The 15,027-nt window shown below is 46.6% G+C and overlaps 1 protein-coding gene across 1 annotated transcript in view; it reads right to left on the reverse strand.

The window, feature by feature from the left end:
- The window catches only part of npas3 (neuronal PAS domain protein 3), a gene marked incomplete at both ends in the record, with an annotated part of 476,542 nt that overhangs the window by 26,343 nt on the left and 435,172 nt on the right, over nt 1-15,027 (reverse strand). Inside the window, one exon of the mRNA XM_080750653.1 lies at nt 1,950-2,143. Coding sequence (XP_080606779.1) covers nt 1,950-2,143 — 194 coding nt within the window. The remainder of the gene's footprint in view (nt 1-1,949; nt 2,144-15,027) is intronic.

The raw sequence follows: 15,027 nt of genomic DNA on the forward strand, positions 1-15,027 counted from the left end.
AACCAGTGAAAAATAGCAGATATACAAGCTCACTGCGAGCTTGTAGATCTACTATTTTTTTAAAAGTCGTGAAAATGTGTGCAAATCTTTGAATATACTGTATTTTTCAAAGCGAACGTTTGTAACTCAAATTTTGCTTCTGGGTGGTCCCTGGAACTAGATATTTGTAAATGGGGGTCCGTGGCCACATAAATATCATTTTGGGGGTCCTTCACATGAAAAGGTTTGAGCACCACTGACATAGTAGTCTCTCAAGAACAGACTAACTGAGCTCCAGTTAAGTGAAAAGGACCTTTTCTTTGACGATGGCTGGCCAGATTGCTGACATAGAAACATAGGTTTTTTCCAAAAATCTTAGAAGGATTCAAAAGACACTTATAGAATCGGGTCAAAATTCTGATTTTCACGATTTTTCAAAAATAGCAGATCTACAAGCTCGCAGCGCGGCACTCGGTGCCGCGCTGTGAGCTTGTATATCTGCTATTTTTTTATATTTAAAGCATAAAATATTGCGTCATAATGTGTTCAGGCCTAAACGGGCTAATATCTGGCCCCGGCAGATAACATCGCATCCTGTTCTTGAAGAAACCTGCCTATCCCATTCCGCTCTCATCCCCATGAAATCTCATCCTCAAAGAGAAGGGAGGTAATAGGAGTGCGCGCCGCTAGCTCGCCGCCTCCTGTTTCCCCCCGCAGAAAAGCCTGCTATCTTCGCCGCATTCAACCTCCATCTCCCTGCGTTCCCTGCTCCTGAAATGCAATCTGTCAGCTATCTTCTTTTTTTTTATTATTATACATAACACGATGATGGGCTCATTTCTGATGTACATCGCTCATGCACGCACGCACGAGCGGCAGCATGCGCCGCGCACACATGCAACAAGGTGCACATGCATAAAGGTGCACACAACAAGTACAAGGTATTATACAAACACAACTGAAAACAAATGCAAGAACATGCATGTACACACAGGCGTACATGTACAGCATTTGCACAACATTGATGAGTGTGCACACGAACATGTACACCCATGCAATATTGTATGAATCTAGTATGTGTTTTGTGTTCAAATACTTATGATACTCTACATTTGATCTAACAATCAGCTTTCTTGTCTCAGCTTTCCTACACTGTCTCCATGTCAGCTTTCCTACTGTCTGTCTTTCTCTCTCAGCTTTCCTACTATCTGTCTCTCTCACACAGTCTTTTGCTCAGCTTTCCTACAATATGTCTCTCCTATGCTGTGTGACCTGCTCAGTTATGCTATTGTCTGTCTATACATCTCCCCATCAGCTTTCCTACTGTCTGTCCACTGTCTCCCTGTCAGCTTTCCCACTGTCTCTCTCCCCTATACACTGTCTCCCTCTCGGCTTTCCTACTTGTCCGTCTCTCCTGCACTGTCTTCCGTTAAGGTTCCAAACGGATGAAGGGAACACATTTGGTTGTGGCTCTTCTCCTTAATAAAAAGACAAACGCCAAATGTCTCGTCTCTGTGTCTCTGTACCAGGGACGTGCAGAGAATGTTAGAGAGGCTGGGGCTGAAATTTCTAAAAGGGCCTTTTGGTGAAAATATCGAAAATAGCAGACCTCAAGCTCACTACGCCTCGCGCTGTGACGCGTTCTGAGCTTGGAGGTCGGCTATTTTCGGTGCTTGATACACACTGAACTAATCAAGTAAATAGCTTACTGGAGATGTGGCGAATGGCATGGATTTCTACACAGAGAGGGCAATTCTTTCAACATGAGATGCTGCATTCAAGTTCAGGAGAGTTTGGGCAAGGTAATTCTCTTGAACGCTGCCTTCAGGTATGGCATGGAAAGAGGGCCTTGCTTTCACTGTAGTAAAAACTGTATTCATGGTCTGGAGAGGGCACTTTTTACAGACGGATAAAAGAGCAGGGGCTCAAGCCCCCTTTGATGTCTGTGTGTGCACATGCTTGCTCCTTACCTGTTTTCACAGTAGACGATGTTGAGGTCCATGTTGACCCGCGTGACGAACATCTGGCAGTCGATGCGGACCTCGTTGATGGTGGGCGGGGGCAGGGCGTGGGCCACCACCACCATGCCAATGATCTGATTGGGCACCGAGCGGCTGTGTGTCAGAGCCATCCTGATCCGCAGACGCCCCGTCACGTGGATCACCTGAGACCCAGGAGAGGAAGAGCAAAGACAGAGAGGAAAGTTTAATTAAGTTGTGCTGTAAGACATGTAAAATACGAAAAAATGTCTTCTAAATCCTTATGTTTTTTTATGAAAAACGTATGTTTCTTTATCTGTGGTGCTCAAACGTTTTAATGTCAAGGATCACTGGAATTATATGTATTTGGAACACGTTATTCCAACCAGTTCCTTTCCCCTGCATCAGGCGCCCCAGCTGGCCATGGGGGGAGGCAGCATAGAGACCAGGATTACTGCATGTTTTTGTGAGGGTACCTACCTAGGAGACATGGGGAGAACATGCAAACTCCACACAGAAAGGCCCTTTCACCAACCCCACCTATGGTATGTGCACTTCTTCTTCTTGTGAATATAGCCTAAACTAGCAGAAGTCATTTCCTAGTAATTTTCCGTCTTTTTGTGCTGTTTAATTAAGTATTTATTGTATTTGTTTTGTTTTTAATTAAACAACAGTGCCGCAAAAAAAGTACAATATAAAAATATATATACAAAAGGCATGTTAATGCCATTTGTACAATTGTTGTGACATAGCCAGGAAGACCACAGCAAAACACTTTTCCCTCCGGTAACCGGAGGTTCCTCCCCGTACCTGGAGGTTTCTGCAGATCTGTAAAGTGAACCGTGTTTGTGTGTGGGTGTGCGTGCGTGCGTGCGTGCGTGCGTGCGTGCGTGCGTGCGTGCGTGCGTGCGTGCGAGATCAAACACACCACATGGTTGCGATGGAGCAAGATAGTCTAAAAAGAACACAGAGAGAAGGAGCCAGAAGACAGAGCGTTGAGGATTTGACAGGTATTTTTGTCACTGGTTTTCAGCAAGGATAAAACAAAATGTTAACAGGAAGAGAGTGAGAGAGATGGAGAGAGAGAGAGAGAGAGATGGAGAGATAGAGAGAGAGAGAGAGAGTTGAATCTCAGGAACTTGAAGCCATGCTGGTCTCAGAGACATGAGAAGAACAAAAACACACCTCTCCACACAGAGGAGATGAGAGGCGAGGAGGAGAGGACAGGAGACAGCACTTAGTATTTATTTATTTAGTAGTATTTACTAACCCATATCTCAATGGTTACTAACCCATATCTCAGTGGTTACTAACCCATATCTCAATGGTTACTAACCCATATCTCAGTGGTTACTAACCCATATCTCAATGGTTACTAACCCATATCTCTGTGAGCATGTAGATCGGCTTTAATTTGGGGGTCGCAGCCTGAAAAGGTTGAGAACCACTGCCATATCTATCCGGGAAAGCATCAGGTGATATATTGAATAATCTGTAAATTTTTAACTCAAATGTTTTGAGAATATTTAGAGATGGGAGGTTGGCGGCCAAATATATACTGTATAAGGAAGGAGGAAGAGATGACCTTCACTTCTATAGTTTTTGACTTTTTAATCTAGGTTTTTGCTATAAAGCTGTTTTCATTTTGTGACAATATGAGTACTCAGAAAAACGCTATATAAATTGTGTGCAGTATTATTATTGTTACTGGAGGAGGAAGAGAGGAGAGAGGTGATAGAAGACAGTAGATACAATACAAAATAATGCTGTTATGTAGAGAAAGCAGACTCAACATGCTCTCAGATCACCACAGGAACATTGACAGAGTATCACAATATTATCACATTATATTGAGTAAAGTACATGTAATAACCAGTTATTGTTATTATGGTATTAACGGCTCTATTAAACTGTACATCTTGTGCTTAATATGCTTGCATTTAAACGCACACACGCGCAAGCACACGCACGCACGCACGCACGCACGCACGCACGCACGCACGCACGCACGCACGCACGCACACACACATATACACACCCCTCCTTTCCCCTTCGTCCTTCTGTTCAATGAACAGAAAGACGTTCAGATTTAAATAAATAAACACTGAAACGTACACAAAATATTAAAAAGATTCACAGACGCCCTGGAGCTCTGTGTGTGCGTGTGCGTGTGCGTGTGCGTGTGCGTGTGTGTGTGTGTGTGTGTGTGTGTGTGTGTGTGTGTGTGTGTGTGTGTATGTGTGTGTGAGAGAGAGAGAGAGAGAGAGAGACACACACACACACAGAGAGAGAGAGAGAGAGAGAGAGAGAGAGATTGTGAGTGGGAGAGGGTGCAACAGATGACTACATGCTCGCATAGTAAGAACAACAGCAGCTTCAACTAAAAGTATGAAATATTGTGTTGACACTAAACGGAAACTGGTGTAATATGTGAGAGAGAGAGAGAGAGAGACCTCCCAGATACACATGGAGTGTGTGTGTGTGTGTGTGTGTGTGTGTGTGTGTGTGTGTGTGTGTGTGTGTGTGTGTGTGTGTGTGTGTGTGTGTGTGTGTGTGTGTGTGTGAGAGAGAGAGAGAGTGTGTTTTTTACAATTACTATACTTGTGAGGGCCCAATGTCCACACAGCAAGTACAGTATCATTTCAGTAATAGACATTGCGAGCACCACCTTCCTGGTCCTCACGAGAACATGTATTATTTCATGGTTGAAACAAGATTTTTAGAGATAATGTATGATTGCAATTAAAAAAAAGATTCAGATCGGTGAGGTTTAGCATTGAGAGATTTGGTTTAGGGATTAGAGATAGAGTTATGCCTGATTTACACTTAGTTCGCTCTTGTGTCTTGCACAGAAAAATAGCCGATCTACAAGTTTGTGGCATTAGACTTACGTTTAAAATGGCAAAAGATGTAAATAAAAATGCCATTCATGAAATCACACGTCGTAAAATGTTGATGTCCTCATAGCAATACAAACGTGTGATGCATGTGTACGTGTGTCTGCAATATGTACGAGCATTTGTGCAATCATGCATGTCTACGTTTGCGCGTTAACGCGCGCAATGCAATTGTGTGCGTGCGAGCGCGAGTAATGTATGCACGGCTGTGAGTGTGAATATTTATGTGAATATTTATGTCAGTGCCGCCTGGCGCCCCTGTCGTCACAGCGATTTGCATGTGATCTGTGTCGACGGCAGGTGGAACACAACGACACAACATGGAACTGTCCGTCAGTCAGTCAGTCAGTCAGTCAGTCAGTCAGTCAGTCAGTCAGTCAGTCAGTCAGTCAGTCGCTATGTCTGTATCCCTGTCAATCAATCAATCAATCAATCAATCAATCAATCAAGGCCTAGTTTATGAATTGTGAATACTGTTTTTTAAGGTCTTTTATGACATCGATTTTTTTATATTTTTTTATTCTTAGGCCTTTTTTTTCATGTTTCCTGACCAAAAAAAACAGACCTTTCAACATTCATGGTGCATTTCTGTAATCTGTAATTTTTTTTTGTAATAATTAGGCTCAGAAAAGTGAGTTCATTTGTCTCTGGACGTATGGTCTGGTGTGGTTGTAGGGGAGGGTGTATCACCTTTGCCCAATGCACCATTTACCATTCAACATTCACCAATTTGGTTGTTGAGTTCACCCTCCACTACAACCACGCCCTCCCCTGGATGATGATGCGCACGTCCAGAGGCAAATGAACTCACCTTTCTGAGCCTATAGTAATTCAAAAAACTACAGATTAGAGAAAAAAACACTGAATGTTGAAAGTTCTTTTGTGTGTGTGTAATTGAGGTCAGGAAACACGAAAAGCCTCAAAATAAAAAAATAAAATGAAATTTGATGCATAAGACCTTTAAGATTGTCGAGCTGTAGTGATATCACTGCTCACAAACAATAAGAGAGAGAGAGAGAGAGAGAGAGAGAGAGAGAGAGAGAGAGAGAGAGGATAAAGACAGAAGCCTTGGAGAGGAACAGACAGTCTCAAAAATCTCAAAAGGGCTCTCTCACACACACACACACACACACACACACACACACACACACACACACACACACACACACACACACACACACACACACACACACACACACACACACACACACACACACACAGACACACGGTACACACACGGTACACAATTGACACATTGCATGCACGCACGCACACACACACCCACACAAGTGGGTGGCACAGAAACGTACACAGACGGAAGGACACACAAACACAAAGTACACACACGCGCGCCGCACACGCCGCGTGCACGTACACACAGGTTGGCCGGAGAATCCCACATAATCCTGTCTGTAGATGTGAGCGAGAGGATGGTCACAGAGCTTAGCACACTATAATGTTAACGCTCTCCCACCTCTATATGTAGCCACACACACACACACACACACACACACACACACACACACACACACACACACACACACACACACACACACACACACACACACACACACACACACACACACACACACACACACGCACGCACACACACACACACACACACACACACACACACACACACAGGTCCATATTCTATTTAGCCATGGTAGGATTATAGATTTACATGTGGAGTGTCTTCTATGTGATGAGACTTTAAGCCTCGGGGCCTGCAGCCTGCAGGTGTGTTACTGTTTGCACGTCACCCTCCAGAGATGGTCAGATGATCTGATCCAGTGGTTCTCAAACTGTGGGCCGTGAGGATACGGGCCCTCAGATCATTGGAATAAACATTATCTTGGCAAAATAATTGGCAAATCTGTACTACTAGAGCAGTGGTTCTCAAACTTTTCAGGCCGCGACCCCCCAAATAATCATATATTTTAACTGGGGGGCCCAACCCTGTCGAGCACTAAGAGTTGAGGCATTACATTTTGTATAACATGATTCTATGCTGCGAGGCCTTGTGAGCAAGTAGACCGGCTATATTCACAATTTCTGCCTCTAATATTTGACAATTTGGCCAATGTTTAATTTGTCATTTTAGAGGTATTAAAAAGTCCTTAAATTGTCACTTTGGAAAGGTGCATATACCTCCCATACACAAAAAAATGTTGCACATTAAGTTAATCATCTGGGGACCCCCCAAAATAATTTGGGGACTCACAGCGGGGTCCTGACCCACAGGTTGAGAACCACTGTACTAGAGGTCCCGGTAGGGTAGAAAACCAGCAGTACTGTATGTTGGGAATGCATGTACATGGAACTCCATGTATGGATATGGTTGACGTGACATCATTGTGACGAGCAACCCCCAGAGAGTATAAAGTATTGCCTTCTCAGAGAGAGGCTGAAATTGAACCCACACTCTCAATAATCTCGGACGATCTCCAACTCCCAGGACTCTTATACAGACCTCCAGGACAACAGTGCATCTTTAAGACTCTGCTTTCAAGACCATCGACCTCCAAGATTCCAACAGAACCCTTGTCGTATCTACAGTACCAAAGTTACATTGAACCACCCTACGATCCATACAAGACAGTTTAATTTCCGGACACCACTGCAGCAGGTTCTGGTCCTAGACAACCTATCCCTATACAGCTCTTCACCGGTGAGACAGACAACAGAGCAAATGTTCCAATCCACCACAACCTCCGACGAGTCCAAGTCAGAGGAGAGCAGTGACGAGTGCAGCAACATCATATTCCAACAAACCATATCATTCACTGAACTATCCTCACTATTCACACAGGATCGGCAGCATCTTGACACGGGCACTCAGGCCCTCAAAGACAGACTGTCCCTGGCACTATCACCATATCTATCACGATATCAAAAAGAGTTTGAGGAGATCTGTAGACTCGGGAAAGGAGCCTTTGGCAAGGTTTTTAAGGCTAAAAATACTCTGGATGGGCAGAATTACGCAGTGAAGAGAATTCTCATTAAGAACGTGTCCAGGCAGGACTACATGAAGGCGAGGGAGCTCAGGGAGGTCAAGGTGTTGTCCAGCTTACGGCATGTGAACGTGGTGCGCTATCACAATGCCTGGATGGAGGACATTCAGTCTGATGATGAAAGCCAAAGCCATGACTCCACCAGTCCCGCAGTGGAGGAGTCTTCCAAGGAGGTCCAGTACCATATCCTGCTCTATATCCAGATGCAGCTGTGCGACCGCTCCCTGAAAGACTGGATCTCAGAGAGAGACGCCAGGGCCACGGATACACTCGCCTGTAGTAGATGTCCCTATGAAGGTGTTGACACTGAGCAGACTCTCGGCCTTCTGAGGGGAATACTGGAAGGAGTGCAATACATTCACTCCAGGGGAATCATGCATAGAGACTTGAGGCCTAGCAACATTTACCTTCAGGGACATGCCTGCCATGTTAGGATCGGAGACTTTGGCCTGGCCTGCAAGGATATAATAGTCGATGAATCGTTGCCTTCTAACGCTGGCTCTTCACACACTAGGGGAGTCGGGACGGTTGTGTATGCCGCTCCAGAACAGCTAGAGAGCACCCATTATGATAACAAATCAGATATGTTTAGCATAGGAGTGGTGGCTTTTGAGCTATTCCAGCCCTTCGGTGAAGAGGTGGAGCGAGAACAGACCCTCCGGAATCTCAAAGAAGGGAAGATTCCAGATGCATTCTGCCGCAGATGGCCAGTCCTGGCCAAGCACATCACAAAGCTCACGAGCAAAGACCCCCGTGACCGCCCGGACGCAACCCAACTCCTGTGCAGCGAACTCTTCAGCAGTAAAGAAGAAAGTAAAGACATGATTATCCATCGCTTGCAGAAGACGGTGAAGGAACAGCAGGAAGAGCTCAGTCAACTCCAAAAGGAAGAGCAGGAACTCCAGAAGGAACAGCAGGAAGAGCTCAGTCAACTCCAGAGTCTTATTGAATCTCTGAAGCTTAGTGAGCTTCAGAGATAGATAGATAGATAGATAGATAGATAGATAGATACCTTTATTATACCACAGGGGCTGTGCTGCCCAGAGGCAGCACAGCAGTTAAGGTTACAAGTTACAGAGAAGTAAGAAAAAGAAAAAGAGTACTGTAGTATACAGTCCAAAGAGCAAGCACAAAAAAATATAAATAAAACATAAAGTGTTGAAAGCTATTGCAAAAAAAAGAAGAATATATACATAAAGTGACCACGAAACATTCAACGCTCATAAGTGACACATCACACACACAAAAAAGCTATACTCAAGCATAACACACACACACACACACACACACACACACACACACACACACACACACACACACACACACACACACACACACACACACACACACACACACACAGGTCCATATTCTATTTAGCCATGGTAGGATTATAGATTTACATGTGGAGTGTCTTCTATGTGATGAGACTTTAAGCCTCGTGGCTGCAGCCTGCAGGTGTGTTACTGTTTGCACGTCACCCTCCAGAGATCGTCAGATGATCTAATCCAGTGGTTCTCAAGCTGTGGGCCGTGAGGAAACGGGCCCTCAGATCATTGGAATAAACATTATCTTGGCAAAATAATTGGCAAATCTGTATACCACTAGAGCAGTGGTTCTCAACCTTTTCATGCCGCGACCCCCAAAATAATCATGTATTTTAACTGGGGGGGCCCAGTTAAAAGGCATTACATTTTGTATAACATGATTCTACTGTACATGCTCACAACGCCGTTGTGAGCATGATCGGCTATATTCACACTTTCTGCCTCTAATATTTGACAAATTGGCCAATGGTTGCTCCTACACATAAAGCCAGACGTAGCAGCGATTAGCACCGCTCAAATATGCATGACCTTTCCTGGATAAAGGATCAGTGTTAAAAAAGGCTTTCAGGGCATCCAGTTTTCACTTTATCCAAGTACTGTTTATTTTGTTATGGTTATTACAGATGCTGGTCTAGCACCAAGCAGACTCTATATTTGGATAAAACTGACCTAGAACTCTATATAAGTTCAGGGGGCAAATCATTAAGGTTGAATGGACTTTATTGACAAGAATGGAAGCATACAATATAGCAGGCAGCAGAGACATATGAGCAATATATATATAGCAATACGTTAGCATCCTATAGCCTAAGCAGCAGCATCCTATAGCCTAAGCAGCAGCATGAATATGTAGCGTAACCAGACTACATGCGGATGGATTGGCGATGGATTCGGCTAACGGATCATGTGCCGCGTCCACGATAAATGATTAAGCTATAATCATCTATACGTGACTGAAGCTCTCCGCGTCACATGATCCGAGACCCCCAGCAAGGGGATAGCCTAATCCTGAGGTGGAGTTGGGGAAGGAGGTGGGGCGCTGAGTTTAGCAACTGAAGCACTGTAGGGTTAGTACCCTAGATATACTCTGAGTGGGGGGCGGAATATAATACTCCGCCCACCTAGGGGCGCGCCGCCAACCTCTTAGATCTCCCCCCTGAACTGGCTACGTCATTCTTCCTGCGCCTAATTTCAGGGGGCAAATCATTAAGGTTGAATGGACTTTATTGACAAGAATGGAAGCATACAATATAGCAGGCAGCAGAGACATATGAGCAATATATATATAGCAATACGTTAGCATCCTATAGCCTAAGCAGCAGCATCCTATAGCCTAAGCAGCAGCATGAATATGTAGCGTAACCAGACTACATGCGGATGGATTGGCGATGGATTCGGCTAACGGATCATGTGCCGCGTCCACGATAAATGATTAAGCTATAATCATCTATACGTGACTGAAGCTCTCCGCGTCACATGATCCGAGACCCCCAAAGAAGGAAGGACGGCGTCCTGCCAGGACGGCGTCCTAACCCCCCAAAACACGCAATGCTTCCGAATCCATGATCAATCCTAAACAATTACAGCAGCATAGGACATGAGCCGCAGGCAGCATAATAAAATGAGCAGCACGCATGGATAAATGCAGCATAATCTATACTACAAGCGGAACCTAAGAGTGGCTTATGGATTCTAAAAGGAAGGACCCACGCGGGTCCCCCCCCAACACACGCAACGCTTAGAATCCATAGACTCCTAATCACCGGTGAGGATGATTTGTTTCCGCGGACCTAACAGCTTGGACACTGCTGTGACCAGAAGCGCGAAATAACTAAACTGACACTATAGCGTACATTTACTATGCCCCCATACTCAGAATACAGCACCTTTAATTACCTGAATTATGCAGCAACCTATACATTTTATTAAACTCTCCCCCTTCCCAACACACCTTGCTTTTGCAGAAGAGAACACCATTATACGAAGGGCTCCGTCCCTCCGCGTGACGTTCTTTCTTTTAGCGGTTACTGCTGAGCTGAAGCAATTAAAATATCTACTGCTAACTCCAGAACTCTAGAGCGCTATTGAATACTAGAATGAGCAGGCAAGGAATACTCGTTAGTACCAAAGTATTAGATATTAGCAGCTTGCCTAAAGCCAACCAATGATAAGAAAGGTAGCTCTAGTGTACTTTTGGCAATGCTGTAGTGGGCATGAGCAACTAGATATAACACTAATTAAAGACCTGTGAAGTGCAGCAGAGGCAGCACGTAAAAACCCACAAATATAAGGTATACGCTGCACATAACAGTAACTATACTGTTATAACCTTAAAGACACCCTGCCTTGTATATAAATACATGTGAGGGGCAGCAATAAACACACAGCCGAAACAGAACCTCATAATGCGGCCTTCTGAACCTGAGCGTCCTCCACGGGACGCGTGACTGATTGCGTGCCTCGGCCCCATCAGTCCATTAACCACGGGCTGCTTCACATCGTTCCCACGCCGCTTGACTGCTCCTCCGCCGCTGCATACGGAGGAACCCAGCCTGCTGCATCCGATGCAGCGGACGCCTGCTGCTGACGACCAGCTGAGGCCCGAGGGCGCCCGGAGCGCCGCCGCTGCTCCATGCCAGGAACGCCGTCGCCGAAGCTGCTCCGCGCCGGGGGCGCCGCTGCTGAAGGTGCTCCTCGCCAGAGAGCCGCCGCCGAAGCTGCTCCGCGCCAGGAGTGCTGCCGCCGAGTTGCTCCGCGCCAGGAGTGCTGCCGCCGAGCTGCTCCGCGCCAGGGGCGCCACTGCCGAAACTACTCCGCGCCGCAGGGAATGTGGCGTGTAGAGGGATGGCGCGACGCCTTCACTCTGGCCCTGCTCCCTCAGTCTCGCGGCGAACCAGCGTGCGTCATGGAACAGAGGGTCGTTGGGGCAGACATCGGGCGGGCAGCCAGGTGTTTCGGCATGGAGACACAGAATGGAAAAGTGCGTTAGTTCTGCTGCAGAGTCTGCTGACGCACATATAAGAAACTCTACAACCCAGCTCTTGACTTTTGAAGTCAAGCAATGCCAAAACATGGCCCAACCGATATGCGTAAAGTCCCCAGCTTAGAGCGACTGCGCCCTGACGGAACCGAACAAGCAAATGCGCTGCTATTTACCTGCTAGAGTCTGGCTCCGCTGTGCTTCCGGGGCAGCCGTCGCTGGCGAGAGAACTGGCTCCCGCCGCTGGCGCTAGAACTGGCGTTCCTTTGCTCCTTCGCGGCATGACGGCGGTGTCGGTGTGCCGCTCCCCCAGAAGCTGAGCCTGAGCCCTACACGCCTCCGTCGTGGGCTCGCGGGTCGCCGGGAAGTCAGGAAGGCTGGAGGGCCGGCTGGCCCAAGGCAGCAGCGGAAGCAGCTGCGCCGTCGCAACAATAGCCTCCGCGGTGCCGACGGACTCCCAGCCGCACACAGCAGTCGACTAAGCTAGGAACATAACCTTCATGACATGATTAGTGGGACCCGCAGCCAAAGCTGCCATGATAACCTGCTGTCATAGCCGTGGGCCTGCAGCCGCTCCGGCCTGAAACTGAAATAAACAGGATGAATAGCAACCAGTATGTATTAGCTTAGCATGAGCTGAAGGAAAACAGAACTGTAGCCAGTGCAGCGGCCACGGAAACACTGCTAGGACATACGGTGTGCTGTGTGACCCGGTACTATAGCCTTAGTTTGAAACAAATATTTGAGTTAAATCCCTTTAACTTCTGAAGCACTGGTAGCAGCTTAACAAGCAGTTGAAACACCCCGCAGCTGCCGTGCGACGCTGCAATGACGACCTGCTGTAGCTGTCGCTATGCGTCGGCTTTAGCCCGAAGCTGAAAGATAAACCTCATGTTTAGGAAACCTGAAAAATAAACATAATGTTAGGGTTAGGAACCTGAAAAATACAACGTAGACCTGGTGTTAGCCGCGCCCTTATAGCCGCCGCAGCGAGACGCTGTTAAGAAAAGTGATTTAGCTGAGCCTGTGCCACTTTAGCCTGGAGCTGCCATACTGGAGCAGTAATGACAACATGTTAGCAGAAACACTCAACACCCTGGTAACAGCTTGACATGCAGTAGAAACAATAACTTGCTGAAATAATAGACAGAATGTTAGCAACCAACAAGTATTAGCTTTAGCATGAGCTGAAAGAAAACATGATACAGCATTTTTACAAGCATCAGCCTTAGCTGTAATTATTAGCAGTTATGCTAGCACGCCGCCGCAGGTTGAGTGGAGCTACCAAGCATTTAGAGAAGACTACGATTCCCTGCATGCATTAGCGAGTCAACTGGTGACGTCAAGACAGACAGCACGCCTAGCGTTAGCGGACGCAAAACATTGTTTGCACGTAAACTGTGGCACCCATGAGCTTGCGGGTTTTCCTCCTTCCAGGAGCCCGCGCAAACATACAAGCGACAGGAACCATTTAGAAGCTGCTAAGGTATAGCAACCGGAGCCCTAGAATAGAGAGTTGCGTCACTCCCGTTCACTTCATGGGCCAGGTCTTCTACGCACACATCTATTGGCGAATAGTGACAAACGGCGAACCGGAAGTTTACAAAATGCATTGAAGTCTATGAGGTGTAAAGTGACAATGAACCACGTGACCAGCGCTGTTTCTGACCCCGCGGTGACACCACTCTCTGATTATACTGCTCTGATAGCAACTAGCACCTCATAAGCAGCAGCTGTTTATAGAGCAACGTTTTCAGACGGGGCCATACTTGCGCCTAGAACATGGCTAGCAAGCTGTTTTACCAACTAGCAGCTATTCTTACATTAGTTAAAGCTAGCCGGCTAACAAGCAAAGCTAGCCCCTGGCTGACTGCAAGGAAGGAACGCTGCTCAACAGTAGCATATACGGCTGACAAAATACACCAATACGCCACTGATCCCGACAAATACACCACTGTTCCCGATAAGCACAAGCAACTGAGTTAACCTAGCGAACGGTCGCAAGCAAGCCAAGCACAAAGAAGTTATTTTAGCGTTAGCCAGGAGCCGCAACTGCTCCCGTCTCGATCTGTAGTATGCAAACTCAGCTGGAAAGAGCACCATTACCTTGATGAAGCAGTAGTTAGAAGTAGACCTCGGCCGTGTTTACCACAACAGCTAACCCAACCTTTATGCCATAATCCTTGCCTTGAACCCAGCCTGGACAGCCGCTAATCTTTAGCAACGTTAGCGAAACCCATAAGCACCTTAAATTAGCAGTAGCAACAAACGACTGCCACATTAGACTGTAGCACGGAATCCGGCTGGGCTTGACATGCTAGCGAACTACATATCCCATCCCCAGCGTTTAGTATGCGCTGACGACGTCATGCCGTAAACCACCGCTTGACATGAACTCGGCTAGCTCGGATGCTAGGTGAATGCTGCCGATACCTACAACAGCCTACAAACTGAATCCTCCTGGCGTGTTTCATACTTGCTACGGGGCCACGTTATCGCGAGGGGCCGCCGCTCTATGCATTGACATGGCTAGCACGTTGTTTTACCAGCTAACAGCATCTTTACCGGAGTAGCCGGCTAGCAATAGCCACCGGCTAGCTCCTGGCTGACTATACATTGAACCTGTTGCTCCATGCTAGCCGATACGGCCCGCGCAGTCGCAAAACCACTGTGGCTATCATCGACAAACCCAACGACTGAGATTACCTTAACTCATGGTAGCCCAGTAAAGGCCCACCGGGGCACAATAAGTTAGCATTTAGCCCGTAGCCACAGCCCACTTTCTATGATCCTCCTTAGTATACATTTAGCCATGTTAGCAAGCCCGTAGCACCTTTAGATTAGCTTTAGCAA

Source organism: Nannobrachium achirus (genome assembly GCF_963921795.1).
Source record: "Nannobrachium achirus genome assembly, chromosome: 20".
NCBI classification, from domain to species: domain Eukaryota; kingdom Metazoa; phylum Chordata; class Actinopteri; order Myctophiformes; family Myctophidae; genus Nannobrachium; species Nannobrachium achirus.